The 21,447-nt window shown below is 42.5% G+C and overlaps 1 protein-coding gene across 1 annotated transcript in view; it reads left to right on the plus strand.

Annotated features, from left to right (window-relative positions):
- SH2D5 (SH2 domain containing 5) overlaps positions 1 to 15,910 on the plus strand; it is an 83,088-nt gene extending 67,178 nt beyond the window's left edge. Inside the window, exons 7-10 of the mRNA XM_078642574.1 lie at positions 959 to 1,130; positions 3,048 to 3,165; positions 6,212 to 6,371; positions 8,915 to 15,910. Coding sequence (XP_078498700.1) covers positions 959 to 1,130; positions 3,048 to 3,165; positions 6,212 to 6,371; positions 8,915 to 9,127 — 663 coding nt within the window. The 3' untranslated portion in view covers positions 9,128 to 15,910. The remainder of the gene's footprint in view (positions 1 to 958; positions 1,131 to 3,047; positions 3,166 to 6,211; positions 6,372 to 8,914) is intronic.
- Positions 15,911 to 21,447: the final 5,537 nt, after the last annotated feature.

Genomic DNA, 21,447 nt, shown 5'->3' on the forward strand with positions numbered 1-21,447 from the left:
TTCTCTGGGCAGATTTCCCCTTATATTCACACAGCCTCAAACACTGTGATTATTGGCAAGCATAATTAAGTGCAATTGTTCATTCATTTGGTATTGTGGACTGTGGCTTTATTTAAAACATTCCCAGTACTAGCTTTCTTCGAAAAGACTTCTGTTGAGCACCCCAGGTAGCTGGAGCTGAGGTTTGCTTGTCCTTAGTGGAGCAAAACACCAGTTGGAGTGTAACTTAAATCTCTGCCGCTGTTTATTCCTCAGTGTTAGGTAAAAATTTCCCACAGTGTATTTTTGCAGGGAGACTCCTGCTTTGACAGTGTGCATGCCCTTGGATAATATCAATGCATACATTAAAGTCCTCCATCAAGAGAATTTGTGTACCATGGTCTGAACACATAGGAGAACGTTGAGGATTTCAGTGCAGACAGTGGTACACCACGTGCTGTAGTAGACCTTTGCTGTGATGGGTGCCAAACAGTGCACTACAATGGTGCTCATGTTTATAACCGAAGTCTTAGAAAGGGGTGATAAAGGATAGGGGTGCCCACATAAACCATATGGTCTGAGAATAAAGTTTCTATTCCAGTGTTGGAAAAAACAGTTGCGTGGTTCTGGAAGCTTATTTGGTTATTTAATGCATGATAGTGAAAAGTGATAAAAAAAGACCACTCGTGAAAACATGTCATTGCAATGCTTGGGACCTTGCCAATTATCATAAAAATAAGGGTTTGTATACGTCCTATAATGAAAATCTTACCCCAGTAGGATTTTGGGTAAAAAGTGACATCTTGATGCTTGTCCATTCTTAGGCCTCTCTTTCTCAACCCCACTGCAATACCTTGTTCACGCTTTAAAAACCATTGATAATGCTATGTTAATATTCTTCCGCGTTGGTAAGATCCTTCTGAGGAACCCACAGAGGCAAGCAATAACAGGAAAACAACTGCTGTGGTTTTCATTTTAGGAAGAAAAGCAAGAGGGAAACAGCAGGAAAAGCACCAGTGACTCTGCACAAGAAAATCCTTTCGGCTCCCCCACCCTGGTGCGGAAAAAGGCAATCCGTAGCAAGGTTCTTCGTTCAGGTGCCTATCATTGTCACAGCTTCGAAACCCAACAGCGGTATGATGGAGAAGCTTGTAAGTAACTCTGTGTATATACTGAGAATCCTGCCATGCTCCTGTGCGTCCTTTTAGGCCCAATGCACTGCTTTTACTGCACCCTTACACAGTAAAACATCAGGAGAATGATGTGAACAATGCACTGGGACTGTGTCCACTCTTTTTCCCCACTCCTCCTGCTATGGAGACTGTCATCACCACACTTTACTACAGTGCACAATTGTTTCTCCATAAGTCCATTGATTTTTAAACGATCACTACAACTTAACTCAGTTGTTTGCACCACTTCTGTTCCTTCATAAAGACATGCCAGAGGTGAGGCAGGAAGGGGAGATGCTGTGTAAATGGCATACAGATTAATTACTCCTGTGCCCTTCCTGAACAATAACTTTTATCTACTGAACCAGCACCATTCGTCTTTGATTTTGAACAATGTATCGCTCCTTCAGTTCAGCAGACACTGTCATCACTCTACGAACATATGTAGCCTTCTGTTCTGCCCCGACGCGCCCCCGGTGCAGTCAAAATGCAGGTCGTCGCTTGTAGCTCTTTGTTCCATCAGGATAGGACCCAGAGAAGAGCAGCTGTGCTGGCATAACAAGAGACAACCATCGGTCATGAGTATCAGCCTGTACAGTGCAGGGCTCCAATGGGCAGTATCTGTTGTCCAGTCAATGCAAAGTGCCTTCACCCACTGTTTGTATATCTAGGAACCGGATGGTAAAAGACATACCCCATCACCCAAGGACCACAGACACAGGATGTGCTTGCCAAAAACTCATTTGTTCATGGGGAACAATCTGTGGGTGAGATCTGCCGTATCACCTGGGGAACACGTACCATCTGTAGGATGTACCTACCCAGAAAACAGGTGTGGATCATGCAGCAGTAAATCTGGGTCGCAGACATAGATATGAGGCCTGATAGCTTTGCACTGTTGCCCACCGGTCCTTGCAAAAGATATACAAGATAATTTTCTAGTCTCTGTATAAGTTGGACCCTGAGCCAACTTTATGCTGTTCCTCTAAATTCTCATACCCCGCCTGACACCTTTCTCATGACCTGGAGAATGTGATATTAGTGTGCCTTGCTCCTGTGGTGCAGGAGGTGCAGGCACAGGAAGAGGGGATCACAGCGTTGGTAGGGGCAGCTGAAATATGGGCATGTATCTGGGCCAACAGGGTGAATTATGTAGGGTCATCTTCTTTTTGCTGACTTTAGCACTTAACCTGTCTCCACAGAACTGCAAAAGCTTGATAATCTCCTTGGGTAGTTTGGCACTATGCCATGCATTTGAGGCAGGGCCCCAGGTGGAAACACCCAAAGGGTCTCTTGCTCTATTTTACATGGTCAGGGAGTATTTATTCCGGAGTGCATGTGTATCCTCCATAGTCCTGTATGCGTTCTTGAGCACCATGCACCTTCAGCTGCACACCGTACACTTCTCCACCAAGTTAGTTTGTTGTCCAGTCTAGAGAAACCAGTTGGATGATGGGTCATATGTGCATTTCTAATATAAGCCAGAACCCTTTCATCATCTGCGATCACTTCTTTAGAACAATCCAAACCAAATCAAGCTATGGCTATGACCTCAGCGGGATTCCCTTCTTCTTTTAATCACACTTTGAAGTTTTCCCCTGCACCACTCTCTTCCGCCTCCTCTACAAATAACTGAACATGTGACACATGGCCCACTGCATACCTGCTTTCTTTCCACTATTATGTTGTTTGTCACAGAAACCCCACACTTTGTACCATTGATAGTACAGAGTTAGACAACATTTCCACAGTAACATAGTGAATACTAATAAATAAAAATATGGTCTCTGAAGAGCGCAACTTGGAGGTTACTAAATTCGGAGTCATAATATTCTATTTTTACTTAGGATGCCCGAAGCTCTGGCTCGGTTTTGATGTTTCCTTTTTTACCTGCAGACCGACCAAGTTGGGTCCCCGCTGCTGTGGGAGCCTGCAGCTGCGGCAGGACGGCCCACCTGCCAGAGAGTGAAGCTGCACTCAGCGAAGTCGTCTGGTCATTTGCCGGTATTCGCAGGTTAGTTTTCAGAGCTAGGAAAGTGCATTGTTCAAGGTTTTGTTCGCAGGCGTGTGAGGCCTTTATATCACTTGCACGAATGTGGCAAAACTCAGATCGTAAGTAGGGAGGTCGATCCCTGGGAATTTGGAGAATGACTGTAGGGTTGGGATTGAGGTCGATCTTGATATATGTTTTTATGCAACGGGTACGCAGACTAGAGTCTCATGCTTACTGCCTTGAACCTAAGCAAGCACCTCACTGATGAGGCCCAGCAAGGCCAACACTGAAGGTGCCCAGCAAGGCCAAAACTGATGAGGACCAGCAAGGTCAAAAACAGTCAGGAGTGTCTTCTAAACTTATGTAGGGGGACTGGTCCTGCCATTTCCTGGACTGTTCTTATTGAAGCAGGAGCTAGGCTGGTTTGCCTATGGTAATATTGTTGGTAAAATAACAATGGTCTAGAATGCGGATAGAGTAATTACCAGCGGCTGCAAAGAATTTCACCCACCTGCCTTTTGTTTCTCTAGTCCTGGTTCTTGTGAACAGAACCTTCACAAGTCCTTAACCATATTTTTGTGTTTGTGGTGCGCTACCCCAGTGAAAGCATGTGAAGAAACCTAGTGAGAGCTGGCACTTGAATAGGAGCTCACCCGCATTTCAGAAACGTCTTGATGATACATTATCTACAGAATATGATGGAAGTATAAGATATCCCTTCCCCATTGAATTCCTTTCTTGATGCAGGCAAAATAGTTCCTTTTATTACTATCATTCAATCCTTTAACAAATTACAACCCTACTTCATTGAGGCTGCTCTACTGGATGTGGAATTGTCCGGCTGGAATTTACTGTTCTTGTGTGTACCAAATAAGTAGACCTGCCTATACCTCCGTGAGTGGGTTTTCCTCTGTAAAGTGTCTTCCTGTTCTTCCAGGTAATTTAAAGGCAGAAATTAGAACTATTATTAAGGCATGGGTGTCAAAGGCTCATGTTTGTTGAACTAAAACTAGGTCCTATTAAGAAACACAAGCCTGTTATTCTGTAATAGAGTATACGTATTGGTAATTTGCAATTAGGGTATTGGGAATTTTAATTTGAGATTTCTGCAACTTAACCCAAAAGTAACAATAGCAAAATGTAGTATATGATGAAGAAAATTAGGTTCCAAGTACATTATATCCTTACGTAAATCTATAATATACCCCACCTGGAACAACAGTTCTGAGATGCTCTGTCCTCTTTGTGTTGACTTCAACTGACACTCAAATATCTCTCGCACAAAGAGCATTAGAGACATCTTGAAGGAACCTTCACCAAGACCCATAGAGAGATACTGCAATAATACATGGAATGGGATACCATGCACTGTGAAAACATAAATAAATGTACACTTGACTAAAACCTTAAAACCTTAACTACACATGTGGTAGCTTATATATTACGTGTTGTATAGACAAGGATTAATTGAGACTGACTTCAAAATACCTTTTCCGTAGTAAGGCAATGCACTTCCCAAAAGGATGAGAAAGTAAGAATTTGATTTAAACCTCGACACATATCCGCCTGCGTCTTTTCTAAAACAATTTGAGTGTTGAAAAATCCCTAAGGTTTTACTCTGATTTTATAAAATCCTCCTGGTCTTCGATAGGCTTTTTGTCATCATTGGGGCCCTAATCTAGACATAAGGGCTTCTAAAAGCCTCACAGCATTTTTTTGGATTATAGACCATATACTCTCAGTTGTAACCCAGATGCTGTTATATCTAACACATGAAAATATTCAAAAAGTGATGGATGAAATGCTTGAGATAATCTCAGCCACAGGAAATCACTCGGGCTGCATCCCAGTCCCTTGTTATTTTGTATACCATGCCACCACAGTTTGGACCCAGCCGTGTACAAATCAGTCTTCTTGACCCTGCTCCAGTGGGAACAGTCAAGCCTATCCAACAGGACAGGTCCTTTAAGAACTGAAACACAAGCAACCCAGGACCAGTTTTACCCTATTTAGTGCTCATCAGCCAAATAGAACTTTGGTTCCAGTGACACAGTGTGCATGGGGCTAACACCTGGGCATACCATTCTCATTTAGGGTGACACACTAAAGTATTCAAAAAGGTGATGGATGAAATGGCCGAATAAATCTCAGTCACCGGTAATCCCTCAGGGCTGCATCCCAGTCCATCATTATTTTGCCCACCATGCCACCTCAGTTTGGACCAAGCCATATGTAAATCATTCTTGACACTGCACCAATGGGAACAGTCCAGCTCAAACTGCCATGATAGGTCTTCCCCAGACCTGTGACACAAGCAGCCCAAAAGTCTTTCCACTGCACAAAAATCCTGTTTATGCATGGATTGTAATTCCAAATACTCCATTAATTACTGCATCCCCACAATGTTCCTCGGATTAATACTGGCTGGTCAAAGCAGCTGAAGTTTACTCAGTAAACAATATATTCTGGTATGCGTGGGATTTTGTGTGGGAGGAAAGTTTGCACTCAGTAAATACCGCACCCATGAATAGTACAGTAGGCCCAGTAGGCCAGAAGCACAATTTTGTCAAAGTGCTGAAAAATACCTTTGGCTACTAGATCCTTGGATTTTCTCTAAACGCTGCATCCCCTTATGGATTTCGAGGTTATTTGAAATCTTCCCATAAAAAGGTGGAAGGGGGGCATGACAGAAGAGTAAGTACAAGTTACTTATTATCCCGATGACTATTTTACTAATAGATGCACACAGTGTTACTTCCTTCATTAGCTCATAGAGAGAAAAGAGGCTGAGATAAGGAAGTGTATGGGAGGGTTCAATGTGACAAGCCACTTGCAGGCTTGCATGTGGTCCCATTTTTGCAATTGTCAGTGGTTGCACACTGCTCATAAATATGCTTCTGTGCCCTCTCCATCAATAAGAGGCATTTTAGAAATGGGAGGAATTACGATGAAGAGTGTTGCAGTGATTTCACAGCCATGATGGGGGTGTTCAAGACTTTCATTTAGTGCATAAGAGGATCCAGTGCATAGAAAGAAGAATGATTTATGCTGTTTCTGTCCTCCACAGGGATTCGGGAATCTTGCTGCTGAGGAAAGATGCTATAGGTTCCTTCCTGATGCAGGCAGAATCAGGTTCCACAGGCAGGTGGACACTAACCATCAGGACCCAGTGTGGGGTTGTTTCTCATCAGATCCTACAAACGGATCATGGAACATACTGCTTTGAGGTGAGATTGCAGCTTGTGTGGATGACTTAGGGAAGTCACAGGGAATGTGTAGGTGAGGTTGGGGAAGTATCAGTGAGGTTGAGAGAGGTAATGCTGTGAAAGTGCTAATGAGGCATGGTGTTTGCCAAAGTAGAAGGAAGGTAGTTCAATCTCAAGTAAGAGGATAGGGAGTAAGAGTGTGTCGAATGGGCTGGACAAAATGGAAGAAAAGTGTGCGTGAGGCAGGGTGAGTGTATAGGTGAAGTGACTGTTGCAGCTTTGGTTTTTCATCTGGCTCTTCAGATGTAGTGATTTGTTTCTGACTGGAAACAGGTGTACTGCTGTGACTGCTTGCATGTGATGCAGCTAGGAGATGAATCGAAAGAGACTTGAAGTGGAACCCAATATAGAGCAGTCAGGGATGGAGTGATGAGGTCTCTTCTGAGTTTTTTTATCTGGGATGGTTTGACTTTTCAGAGGAGTGATAGCTTGCACCATGCTGTTTTGGTTGTCTCAGAGCAGGTGGTCTTAAGGTAGAGTTTGCACTTGAGGATGGTACTGTACAATTTGTTGTTTGTGGCAAGTTGTGGTGTAAATCTAACTTCGTATCAATGTACCATTCTTGTATTTGGATTTTCCTGGTGTTGCTGTTGTGGAGAAGAATTTGTGTTTTGGGTGCATTTCGTTTCAGGTACATGCCTCTGGATGTTTTTGATGGTGGAATCAGAATTGATTGTCAGCTGCTAATTGGTGAATTTTGATTCTAGGGTTGCAGAACTGTACTCTGAGTAGGTTGATGGACAGATTAAAGATGACCTGGGAGATGGATACATGAGAGACTCCACAGGTGACTAAAAGCCATTGAAAACCTGATGGTCCTATTAGGATTTCAATGGCTTCCTCGTGATGTACCCTGAAATAGGAGAAGAAATAGCAGTGAATTATATTAACGTTTGTGTTTTTTGTTCGGATGTTAGGCAGGCCACTGTGGTTGATGGTGTGGAATGTTGCTGAGAGGTCTTGTGGCTGAGATCCCCCTATGCTAAAAGTATAAGAAACATTTAAGAGTTTTTTTAACCTTGAAAATAATTTATTACAAATATTTTTATGTTACCTATTAATTTAAATTAATTGTATATTTATTTTAAATGTAGAACAGAATAAGAACATGCTAGAGCACTATTTATTGCATTTTGAATTAAATGTTTAAATATATTACATTCAATTAAAACTATCAGTTTAAATTGAAAAAATCCGACCTACAGTAAAAAAAATATTAGTATTATTTATTAAAAATACTAAAAGTTATGTATAGAATTAATTGAAAGTAATTTAGTTATGAATAAAAAAACAGGTAACAATAATCATTAAATTAAAAAAATCTTATTAAAATATTTTAAAATAAAATAATAAATGTTTTATTTTTAGATGTGTTTTGCATTACATTACATTTATTTATATTCATAACTAGTTTAAATAATCTTATTTCATTTAACATATTTTTTATAGGAGTGTATCGCAGTGCCTGTGTTTGGCAATGTGTGGTGTTGGACCTGCTCTAGTTCTGAGCTGGAGTACATGTACTACTGTTTTAGATCCTTTCTTGGCTGTTGTAGTTGTATAAGTGCAGCTTATGAATAGATATGTGCTTACTCTTTTGTGGGTGGGTGAATTCCACCTAACCCTTCCCTAAACCATTTCTCACTCCTCTATATGCCACTCCCATTTAGTAGTAAGTATGCCTTTTTTTGCTACTCCCCCGTACCATCCCACATTAACTACTAAGTAATTAAGTCATAAACATGTGTGGGGATCTCCCTTTAGAAAATATAGGAGAGGTGTAGATTTACAGTGGTAGGTTTATGAATGGTATTTCGTAGTAAGTAAGTGGCATTACTTTAGTACTTCTTTACGTGCTACAAAATTAAGTTTGTGAATCGGCCCTGAGTGTTTTGTGTTCCTTAGAGTGCAAGGCCAAGAGGTCTTTTGGGCAACATAACGGCCTCCTCTGGTCTTGTGTGTATAGTTGATACTCTAAATGCTGTGGAGTTTTTCTTTTTTTCATCTTTTGTCTCATTCTCCTCATCTCCCTCTGATCTTTGCAACTCACATACCCAGTATGTCGTATTCTCTCATCGATTTTCCTCTAGTCTTGCCCATCAAAACACACACATCAATCCCCAGCTTCCTGGAGTACTGTCCTCTCAAGTTCCTGTCTCCCTCTTTTCTGTGCCCAGTTCCATGTCAAAGACCAGACTTGAAATAGCTGAAAGGCAACATAAAAGGAGTAAAGAAATATAAGCATATATGACATGGGAAAAGGAGTGAAATCAAATCAAATCAAGCTTTATTCGGTACATTAAAAATGTCCATAAAAGCATACTGTAATATAAGAAACGATACGATGGGACATGGAGTAACCCATGAAGCACATTTCGATACTTTAAAAGCCCTCTTAGTTTTACAACATATGAAAGGGACTCCTCAGGATGAGAAGAAATGACTTAGCCTAAACCAATCTTTGGCCTTGGAGTGTAATATTCTTTTCTTTTGCTTGCTTTTAGCATTTGAGCAAGGAGTTTACCAGCCTGGCCTCTCTCGTGGCACATCACTCTGGGAAGGAGAGTGGACTCTTTCAGTGCCTTGTTTCTGGGCGCCTCAATCCTACTTACGAGGATCAGGACTTGTTGGGCTGGAGCTGGATTCGAAGGCCAAACAAGCAGAATAAACAGAAGATCATCCAAGAGCAGGTGGCACCAACAGAGCTGGCTGGCTAATGAAATGGGCTCTGTCACCCTGGAAAAAGACAAGACATCTTAGTGGTGGCCTGGTGTTATGAATGAAATGCTCACCATGGTGTTCGGACCTCTGAGCTCCTATTTCCACCGGAGACGTATTTTGAGGGATTTGCACCTGAAGTCAATGTGTCAACTGTGAAGATTTGATCCATTGGTGTGACTATCGCGCAAAATGAGCCAGGCCTGTTGAGAGTGGTCAGGAGTGATGTGACTGAAAGGGAATTTGTGTCATAACTCAGGGCCTGTAGGAGCTTGCCACAAGAGCAGATTGAGTGACAATGGGTTGCATGAACTTTAAAGCATGTATGAGATACTGTTCATTAACCAAGTTACTAACACACACTCAGGCGAGTCAACTTCCTTCCAGTGCAAAATCGAGGGAACAGAGGTACATCTCTTAGCTGGTTTCTTTATAAGAGTTTCACTAGAAAATACAGAATTCTAAAGAGATTCACGAAATGACTGAAGGGATGCTGAAAATGTAAGGCAATGCCATGATTTGGAAGGTTCACCTTCTGTAGGTATGTATTTGTAAGAAGAAGATTCTTTTTTGCTGCGAACGAGACAAGAACTTTGCTGTGTTGCAAGGAGTTCTTGGGTTTCCACAATGAGGGTCTTGTTCCAATGAAGGGACTTTAAAAAATGTTCTGCATTTCGAAGTTGAGAATGGATGCTCTTTATCAGTAGCTGTGGAAATATGATCTGCATGAAAGGACTATGAAAAGATTATCCGTAGCAGATACATTAGATGGAATATATAGGTGGACCATGGAAGGATGATATGTATTATTAGGATACAGAAGTTTGCTCTAGATCAGGGATACTGTGGAAAGAGGTTTTGTAATGTAGAAGTTTGGAAAAATGTATTGTGGAACTTAAAAAAATACATTGTTTTGTGGCCCTGTGGAAAGCGTTCCTGTGCTGTGAATGGTGGAAAGAAGGTCTGTATCCAGAGTTCTGTCAAAGGTGCTGTCCATCAGAAGGACTATGGGAAGATGTCAATGTACGCGAGTCTATGCTAAAGGAATTTGTATTGTGAGACAATGGAATGTTGTTCTGTAGCAGGGAGGTCTGGATGATCTGTATAATGTGACTCTTGATATGAATGCTTTTTTCAAAGGGGTGCTCTGTAAACAGTAATTGCTTCAGTAAAGAGAATTGCTGGGACTTTTAAGTGATGTTCATCTCATGGCTATTGGAATTACTGTACGAAGGGTGTTGGTAAAGCTTCCCAGTAGTGCAGAACAGCTTTATGAGTTGTGTACTCTGTGGGAAAGCATCCTCTTGTAAACACATGAGATACGATTCAAAACGAGCTGGCCAAAGGCCTTTGTAGTTAGACGCAAAAGTGAACTAAAGCACTTCATTAGTTGTCCTGATGAGTGCTCTACCACCCTTTGGTGTGGCATGAGCAAGGGACAAAACATCCCAATCGGTCTGATTAAAAGGGAGAGTTACCCATAGGCCTATCCACCGATGGCTTGAACTCTACATTGGTAAAAAAAAAATCCCAATGGCATTTGGTCACTAGGCCACTATATGCACATTTGGGATACCTTAGCATCTGCCATTTTTCCATTCATGTGTGCTCATGTGGCAGTATGTCCTTGCACGTTGGATATGTCCTTATAAGTTGCTTTAAATTAATGTGGGCATCTCACTCAGCAGGAGATTGTGCTTTAGGAATGTAGATTTTCCTTTATACGTTAGCAGAAAAATCTAGATTGTGTCATATACAGAGGTGATTGCTTTGCTTATCATTCCTAAATTGCCAGCAGATAGCAGCAAAACCACAAACACCACTGAGCCACCAGAACCAGTTGGAAGAGTTGTCAGTAAAACAAGGAAGACAGAACATTCTCAACCAGTCCATTTCTCCATGATTCCTGCAGCACCACTTCTATCTTTGCTGACTACATCAAACATTCATGTTCCTCTTCATTGACACATCCCGCAATCTTTGGGAGCTTCACAGGCATGTATTTTGTAGCCTGATGTGTGGCATCCACTCAGAAAATCTGGATGAAATATAGGAGGTTCCTGCTCAGACTGATCTCCATGGGTGTCTATTTTGTATGCAGTCTCGCACTTTCTTGGTGTGATTGTGGGGCCTCAGTGATCTGGGGACTCTCAATGCTTGTCAGGAGTACACCCTGCGATCGGACCAAACCACCGGTAGCAAGACATCACATCCTCTCTGGAGGAATTAGGCCGGCGCCCCGGGTGCGTTTCCTCCTTGATCAAAGGTAAGGATCCGAAACTTGGTCTGTTGTTTATTAAGGCTCTTTGGGGCTTTTTGAAAGGAGATTCACGCTATCCCTGGATTTCTCTCTTCCAGTCCATGTGGCATACTGTGAGAGCTTGTGCCGTTGCATCTCCTTTTCGGTGCCTCTGCATGTGCCTCTGAATACTCAGGGCATCTCATGTGACTGATCCTGACCTGCACAGTTAGCACTGCTACCTTTTTTGGACTGGCTCCATAGATGTCAAAATCACAGAACCACTTTCAGCTCAGGGAAAACAGTCTCGGGCACCATGAAGCTTCAGGTCTACACAAGTTCCTTTTCAGGGGCTAGCAGCAGACTAAACACATTCAGGTAGCTTATGCACTGTGTTCGTCTTGTCAGAGTCTGTCTCAGGCCTCCTGAGGCACTGACAGGCTTTCTGTGCTAAAGCACTTCACGCAGAGCCACCTAGTATTTGTATGCAGGGCGGTAGGGTTCTCAGAATAAGGCCGGGTGATGCCTTGTGGATTTCTGAATGCATTGTGCAGGTGTCAGAACGTTTTGTTTGTCTTATGTGCTGACAGTGAAGGACAGATGCAAGGGCCTTCAACTGGTCAAAGAAGGCACAAACTGTTTAACATGAACCACTCCTTGTCCAATTTGCATTTATTGTCAGGTTAAAAGTTGGCCCAGGGCCTCTGTCACGGTTCCATCTCCTGAGTTACCAGTAGCTGTGCAGTGCCAGGACCTGAAAACCAATTCAGTCTATAGGAGGCAGAAGGTGGGGATGAAATTGGAAAGCCAACTAAGGAATGCCTTCACCAATGCTTCCCACACCAGCATCCAGCATATATGAAACACACTGGCAATTAGAAATACATTTGTTAATCTAACTACACCGCAGAAACTGAGGCCCATATTTATCTTGGGTTTGCGACAATGGGGCACAAGGGTAAAACAAAACCTTGAATAATATTTACCAAGTCATACAAGGCCACCTTGCGTGGCCCTGCGTGGCTTGGTAAATGTGAAGTAATACAAGGCAACTCAAGTCACTGCCTTGCTGTACTCTGATCCAGGGAGGCGTTACATGGGTACAGCGTGGGTGTTCCCACACATCCACCCATGTATTTTGGTGCGTTCCTAGATTTACCATTAGTGGTAGAAAGTATCAAAATGCCACGACACCCCAGGGGGCATAACAAGGAGAACATTTTTTATTTCTCCTCGTTCTTTCCTCTTTCTACGTGGGCTGCATTTTGAAGCACATGTAGAATGAGGAAAATGCCTCTGAGGATTGTTTTTATTCAGGAAGGTACCCCTTCCTGCACAAGAACAATCCTGCCTACAACACAGGCACCCTTGCAACATGGTGCACGGGTACCTGCGTTGACGCTAGGCAGCAGTTTGTGCACCAGCATTCCTGCCCTCTCCCTTTCATGCTGCATTGCACAACATGTACATTTGATAAATATGCCCCTGAGTGTCTTAGCACTCTGGATCTCATTTTGGAGTTGGAAGAGGGGGGGTCCATGTCCTAAATCAGCTGGACTCCTACCCTTCCAAACCCACCGTTCTTTCCCTCCCCTGTCTATTTACTGGTGAGGGAACAGCCATGTTCCCGGCACCAAAGCCTCTGCCATTTTGGCCCTCAGAGGACCTTGATGCCGAAGACTGTTTGCCACAAAGCCACTGCGTCACAGTGGTAGAAGCCCCAACCTAATCAGCCCCGGGCTTCTGCAACTGCTTTTTCATGCCTGATTCTGCGCTGTGGGGTATGTCAGCAGGAAAAGACAGAAGTACAATGAAGAAAGGGGAAAAACCCAGTGCTTGTCATGGACCTCAGCGTATGCCACAACTATTTATTTCATCCCTAAGTGGGCCTCAACAACATGGCTGCATTAAATTTTGCCCATTGGGAGATGCATCTTCAGTAAAATAATCTTGGCAAAACGATCTCGCCAACACTGCAATGACCTGTAAATTGGACAGATGTTCTGTAACCAGGTGTAGCAGAGACAAAGGTGAATGTAAGTGCTGCAAAAAGGAAAAATGAGGGTTTTCAGATGACTACAAAATCATTGCTTGTGTCCCTGTGAGTAGTACTGGAGAAGGCACCTCTCCTTTTTAGATGGAAGAAAACGGACTCTTCCAACTCTCTTGCAAAAACCTGTGTGACAGCTGTATTCCAATGGCTCTCCTCTGTGCAATTAAAATGCAACGAGGATAAGTCAGAGTTTCTCCTTTTTGGGACCTTCCCCCCCTCAGTTCAGGGAATCGCTCTGGCCAGCGGAATATCCCATGCCTAACTCTAACTAAAGATTGACGGTAGTTCAGAATGCAGCAGCGAGAACTCTTATTAATATTCCCATAAGAACTAGCGCAAGGCAACACCTGCGTGATCTCTACTGGTTACCTGTGGCAGAAAGAGTAAAGTTCAAAGCCCTTGTCTTGGCTCACTTGGCCCAGTACGGACTTGGTCCAGTCTATCTAAGGAATCGTTTCAGGTTCTACGTTCCTGCTAGACAGCTGCGTTCAGCGACGCAGATTCTTGCTTAGGTATCACGTTTTTGCCTCAAGAGAATTGGTGGAAGTTCTCTTGCTTTTAAGCAGCCTCTGCATAGAATTTGCTTCCTTTGGACCTTTGTAGTACCCAGGACCCTAAGCTCTTCAGAAATAGACTGAAAACTTTTCTCTTCATCTAAGTGGTCCTCCTCTTCTCCCCCCACTTGTCTCACGCTGGGACACTCCTTGAGTAGCTGTGCGTGCTATAATTGGCAATAACATATTAATTGGCAATAACATAATATAACGTCCACCATGTCAGGCCAGAAGCATTCTCAGGATAAGATGAGTAGGGAAGGGCTTGAACCAGAACATAGTTAGTAAATCGGTCTCTAATAAAGGCAGGCCCAAGCATTGTGTAAAGCCCAATGGTACGTCAGAGCTTATTACAGAGGGCATACTTCAAGCACACTGAACCAGAGTCAGTCGAGAGCGATCATGTAGGACATAATGTGAGATCCTTTGAGCCACAAGATTATTGGAGATGCTAAAGTCTGCTAAAGTCATTGAACTAGATACTGTCAGAGAAATTACAATAAACTTGTAACATTTCAGTAAAGTAGAAGGAGGATCTTAAGTGGTTAAAAAATAGGTACACATATGAATGTGATCCTAAAAAGAAGGTTTAGAGTTAAAGATAGTACCCAGGTTGCATGCAGAAGTGACTGGTTCCTGGGTTGTGTTAATATCACAAAACCATCAGGCACCTGATCACATATTTGAGGGTTTGACAAAGATAATGACGTCTGCCTTTCCAGAATTTAACCGCAGAGAGCTGGTATTCTTCTATATGGCAATGGATAGCATGCAGTCTTTGAGACACCATTAAGTCAAAAAATTAGGTTGGTGACATCAGATTGGCGAGAATTGTGAGGCCATATGAGCTAACCACAGTGGCTTGGATTGCCTTATCGGACATGGGCTGGTGTAAAGCCAACTCCTCGGGCTCCCTGCAAGAGAGATATTGCATTCTGATCTGAAGGCGGAGAAACTTGAGAAGTTGCTTAGAAAGGAGCCAATCCAGTCTAATGATCACTCTCACACTTCCACTTCCCAGACAATGAGACAGGAAGATGGAGTGAGAGATCATGTCTATCTACTGCTGACATTTTCAGGTTCTATAAAACCATCTTTGGATGAAGCTAAGAGTTGCTTGCTGGTCCCCAGTAAGAACAGAAGTTTGTTGACTGACAATGCTTTCCGTTATTCTTAGCAGGAAAGCATAGGATGGAAATGCTTCCTAAATTGGACAAAATAGATGGGCCAGCGGTGGGCTTTTTGAGAAGTCAGGCAACATCCCCACATAGAGACTTATAACACGTTGGGTTAAGCATAGACAAGAGAGTAATTTAAAGCTTAATGACCCACATAGGGTGGGATAGGTGATGAGAGCCAGTATAAATGGACAGGATTTTCATTAACTAAGTACTTATAAAATGTACAAGAACAAATTGTTGACACCCTGAAAAGCCAACACTTTAATGCTCGGCTGTCATGCCGTCCAAATAGTTTCTCCTGCTGTCAGCAACAAAGAGGAGGTGGTGCAGTAACCTGAATCAAGGTACAGATGCCCACATGCCGAATTATTGAGACTGTGTACCACTTCATAGTTTTTCTGTAAACTCTTCCCTGGGTTACTTGGCTAGGTACTCATTCCGTGTTCTTTGTGGTTTTGCTGCTCTCACTTAGTAACTAAAGTAGGTTAAGAAAAACGTTCACTTCCAATAATGGCATCCTACCTGCACGAGAAATGTTGAGGGGTGCCAAGTGCTGAAAGAAAATTCAGAGCTTTGAACATACGCATAAACGTTTGACAGTGTGTGCACTGGAGCAAAGAACTAAGGACCAGCCTGTGGTTCTCATTCACTTTATTACCCTTACCTTACAGTTGTTAACATTTTATTTTACAAATATTTTTATATGTAAAAATGTAGTGCACATTAGGAATAAAAATTGTATTTTTCAAATAACATCCTTATTGTAGGTGTGTGGTTATTTATTAATTATACTATTTCAAAGATGCTCTTGGTACTTTGTGGGGGAGGGTCAACATTTTGGGGATGGGTGGGATTGATTGTTTAAACACTTAAGGGTCTATACATTGTGAGACATCGACCACCTTAGTCAAGATGTCTAAGAACAATTTCATAATTTAAAGTAAGTTCAAAAGTTCTGAAAAAATGAACCATTCAAACTTAACCTTCAAGTGAATTTTAAGGGTCAGCGTATGAAGAATATTAGACAAGCATCTTCTTCACTGAGTGGATTCTAATGACACTTACATGTTGTGACCAAAGATGACTTTTATCTTCAACACTGCCAGTGCTCTTTAGTATCTCAAAAGTAACATGCATCACTACATAAATGTTCCAAATACAAAAATGAGTGACTACTTTATGTTCTTAGGGTCTATGCCGTCTGTTTCTGCATTTCCATACCATGTTACATTTATCCCTCCTTTTCTAGCTTCAATTTTTTCTATTCTCCATTTTCTGTGTGTTTAGTCTTCAGGCTTGATCTAAAACATCCATGTTTTTTTTTGTTGAGATTTCTGATTTCTGCTGACCTTTTTTGGGAGAAGTGGAATAGTAGAACCAGCATAGATAGAGCTGGGGGTTGTAGTCGACATATTGTGCCTGTGCAGAGGTGCCTGCTACTGCCTCCCTGCCTGTGAAATCTCAGCCCAGTGATAATAGTCAATCATGTTCCTAAAACATTTAGACCAACCCTACAAAAACTCTGCAATATTTCTCTAAGCACAGTACCATCCAAATGAAAATGTTCACTTAATATCCCTTTACTGAAAACCCTGCACCAGATCCCGCAGTTCAGAGTAATTTTCGACCAATAACCACGGTCCCTCTTCCTATCAAACTTTTAGAAAATGGGTGGCATGGCTATGAGCCCAAGCAAGATGGTGGCTCCCTGTTGAGCTCCGGCAAGCCTGCTTAACCTATAACACCATGGCACCTTCCCCCAATAAGTTTACGAGGTTTGGACATCGGTGGTGGCTGTAAGGAGTGGTGCGTGCCTGACCATTACATGACGTCACTCCTCTTCTAATCTCTCTGCCCGGCCACGAGGCATACAGCCTGTTCTGACTATTCCATAAAAATCGGACCCCAAAGTCAACTACCGGCCAGTGTAAAAGCCTATCTACCTGACTTACTCCACCAGTGCTTTTCCTTTGGATCGTCCTGCTGGTTCAAACCCATCCTACCTCTCTGCTCATGTGATCGACATCCTGCTCCATTGGCCTCTCCGGCGACAACCCTTAACTGTTTGTCTTCATCTGAGACATTCTGCTCAATTTTTCGCAGCATGCGTAAAAAATTTCACTGTACATCAGTGGTCTGCTTTCCACACGGGAGCTACAGCCTGGTACTCACACCATCCTTGTGTTTAACCCTCATCAGCTGTCATTGCTTCTATTTATATTACTCTAGAAGTAGCGGTAACGGGTCAGTTGGCCTCCCGCCCTCTGCCATATAGCCTCACAAGCTTCCTTGTCACATGGATTGTTGCACACATTGGCTGAGATTTCAGAGCTCTTTAGTCTGAGACCTGCTCCATGCGTCTGCAACCTCCACACTTTACCTCACCTATTCTGCTTAGAGTCAGCCCACGACTTGAAGGTTCTGTATCCAATTATACAGCCATACCACAGTGTGCTCGGGGAAAAATGGCGATGCTCAAGGACCGCAAAGACTCTTTAGCCTAGAAAGATTATAGAAAAAAAGAGCAGAAAAGCAACCTTAAAAGGGCAAAATAAAACCCACCCATCCCAGACTCATCGATCAAGGACAACACTATCTATTTCCAACCCTTGATATCCTACTCAAAAAATTGAACTTAGTTCATGACATTGCTCAGGCTACAAAAACCAACACAGATCTACTTCAAGTGGAAGTGGCCTTAATAAGGAAGGAATTGAAGGTGCTCAAAGTAAGAATTTCTAATGCTGAAGGTAGGCAGGATCAGCTCCTTAGAAGACTTGAGCAACCTTCAGTCGAAACGCCTCCAAAAAACTGCCACAATGCTGGCCAGCTTAAAGACATACTTGACTGACTTGGAGGATAGGAATAGACAAAGTAACCTCTAAATCTTTGACCTACCTGAGGATGTTGAAAATGTTTCTCTGTCTCCCATCATCTTTATCTGCAAGGATTCCTTCGGGCTTGGGTCTCTCCTTCAATAAAGATTTTGAAACTGAACAGGCGCACAAGGTGCCATCCGTTAAACCCCAAAATGCCACATCTCCCAGACCCTTCATTTTTAAATCACTGAGACATCAACACTGTGAACAGATCCTTGCGCACATGCATAAGATCAAAGCGCTCTCTTGGAGAGGTGCCAAAAGCTCCATCAGCCAAGACTACGCTAAAGACACTGTAATGCGATAGAAAGGCTTCTTAGCACTGTGAAAAATACTCTTTGTGAACTCGATTCAAGGCTCCTCCATTGGTGCTTTCAGATTTTAAATCTCTTTTAAAGACAATCGTATTCTCTGAGCCATCAGAACTGGAAACTTTCCCGGAGAATAAAACGAAGTCACATATGGAAGAAGACTGGTCTTCCTCACTTCCTAGCCCCTAACAACTCTCAAGGATACCGACTCATGGCGTTATACCCCTTTTTCAATTCAGATTGCTCATAAACAGTTACGTTTGTTGAAGTGTGTACTCATCACTGTTTTGTCTCTAAATGAAGCCTACCTTCCCTAATGAGGCTTGGCACCAACTATGTGTGCCGTATTTATCCACTACTATTAGTATTGTTTGTTCCAGATCTAATGTTTCCTAGCATATGTCATGCCCTCACTCAAGCATAGGAGTCTTGTTATACCTTAACAGCAGTTTGTTGTCCCACATATGCTTATTTTCCTCAATTGATCTTAACACTATTACCATTCCTGCTTGTCGTGATATACTTATCTCAACAGCTGTACCTCATTATACCTCTGGTGACAGACGCTAGCTGTATTGCTCAGCAGTACTACCAGCTTGTTCGCTGTTAACTTTGTTAAATTATAACTTGTGCCCATCTGTTATCTAGAACTTACTTTCATGTTAAGTATGTCACTACTTCCTTTAATTATATCATTCCCCTCCTAATCCCAGCAATGGGCTCTGCTTCATTTTGTGTTCTGAAGACACTCCCATCTCATATGCTGTACCACATTTGCTAATACTATTAATTTGCTTACTTCACTTATTCTATCACCTGCTCTAATACCTTTAGTCCGAAGATCTCTTCTATAATTACTGGACAGCTAGAGCTGTTCTCATATAGGAACAATTTGCCCTATTTGTCCCGCTCCCTTTGAGCTCCTACAACATTGACTCATTCCTATCTGATGCGGGTACCCTTGTCCTTGTGTCTTCGCATGACCCTGCATCCATCTCTAGGCATTTATGTGTTTTACACTCTAACTCTTTGTACTCTATCTGTTGTGTGTCCCTCTTCATGCCCCATTCTTTTCTATTATCTCTCTAAGCATATGCTATTAGAAGTGCATAGGTCTGCTATGACCTGGTCTTTGCTCAGTATCTGGAATCCCTATCCTTGGTCATTATCACTACCCCACCTCCAAATGCTGGATAGTTTTGTTGTTCTCACCAGCACTACCAACCCACCTTCCCAGCTTACAGCCGTCTCAGGTATACATAGTACCTGTTCACTCACCCCACTTTCCTCTCACTTATAAATGGCCTCCCTAACAGTTATTTTCTTAACCACTAAGTGCCTCAAACACACAAATGCCGTAAACTATCCTACTATTCTCACAAACTAACCGTAGGCATTGTTTTACTCCAATAAACCCAAATAGGCTACAAAATATCTCTTGATTAGAGGTGGCTGGATCAATGGTCTGGCAAGATCTGAGGACGCCTCAAAAAAAATGGGGTTATTACACTTATTTTAAGGAACTCTGGCCTGTCCCTAATCTCAGCCAAACATGATAATGAAAGAAGGTGCTTAGGGCTAGATGTAGGTAACTCTAATTTACCGACTCATAAATACCGAATTTTACCGATTCGGTATTTATGAATCGGTAAATTAGAAGGAGGGAGATGTAGGTAAATTTTTATTTTGAATTACCGAATCTGTAACATTCGGTATTTACCGAATCGGTAAATACCGATTCGGTATTGCCCATTGATTCCTATGGGCCTTGAAGCCCATAGGAATCAATGGGCAATACCGATTTGGTATTTACCGATTCGGTAAATACCGAATCCTGCAAGGGTGCAGGGGGTGTCACTTTGACACCCTCTAGCACCCCAAGTACAGGCATGTGTGACATGTGGCACACATACATGCCCTAAGTGCATGTCTGTGTGTCACATTGCACAGGTGTGCATGCACAGATGTGCATGCACACCTGAATTCGGTATTTTACCACCCAATAGGATTGGGTGGTAAAATACCGACTCTTAAGGGCCTGTGGCACTCTTAGGAGTGTCAGCTACATATGAATTTACCGAATCGGTAAATATACCGATTCGGTATTTTACCGATTCTGTAAATTTACTGATTCGGTAAATTTACAGAATCGGTAAAATATAGGCCCCCTACATCAGAAAACCCTAATACCGGTCGGTAACGGCCGAATTCGGCCGTTACCGACCAGTATTAGAGCTCCTACATCTGGCCCTTAATCTCAAGACTTTAATGCGGTGAGTCAGAATTGTAAGCTGTAAACATCTATGCACCAAATGGTGACATTCCTTAATTTTGGCCATCCCTTACTTCCAAACTATCAGTCCTTCCGCCCTCGTCATGTATTATTTGCGGGGGCAAATTAAATCTACCAATGGAGCCATTTCTAAATAGAGACTCGATTTTCAAATTCTGCCCACCAAAGTCACATAAAGCCATGTGCAAATTCTACACCGCCCTCCACGTAGAGGACATCTTTAGACTTCATAATTCTGGTGGCTGGGCCTTCACTTTTTTCTCTTACCTGCACCATAGCTTTTCAAGAATCGATTACTTATTGTCAGATCCCTCTTTTCTAATGCACATTTCCTTTATGAAAATATAGCTGATATGTATCTCGGACTATGTTTCCATAACCCTTTCTCTCTCTTAATGCCCTCTTTTAGCCCCATAACTAGATCATGGAGAATTAATTCCGAGATCATCAAAGATCCAACAGAACGCCAATGCCTAGCTAATGTAACAGACCTGTTTCTATGAGAGAATGTTGGCTCGATCTCCTCCCCAATCACTCTCCGTGCCACATTGAAATGTACAATACGGGTTTACATTATAAAACGTATGTCTTGGAAGAACAAGGAGATCTCATGTACCACCAAATCCCTCTCTAAAGAGATTAATATCCAGTAAGGCACTCTAGAGGCCCCCAGATCCTAGAATCCCTGAAAAAATGAAATATGAATGTAACACGATTATAAGTAAAAAGGAACTTCTCTGGACCAAGGAGGTGAAAAAGTCACCTTGCTGTGCTGCTCGAAAGGGCAGGAATGCGCCATATTTAACATT

Source organism: Lissotriton helveticus, chromosome 5_1 (genome assembly GCF_964261635.1).
Source record: "Lissotriton helveticus chromosome 5_1, aLisHel1.1, whole genome shotgun sequence".
In the NCBI taxonomy this organism is placed as follows: Eukaryota; Metazoa; Chordata; class Amphibia; order Caudata; family Salamandridae; genus Lissotriton; species Lissotriton helveticus.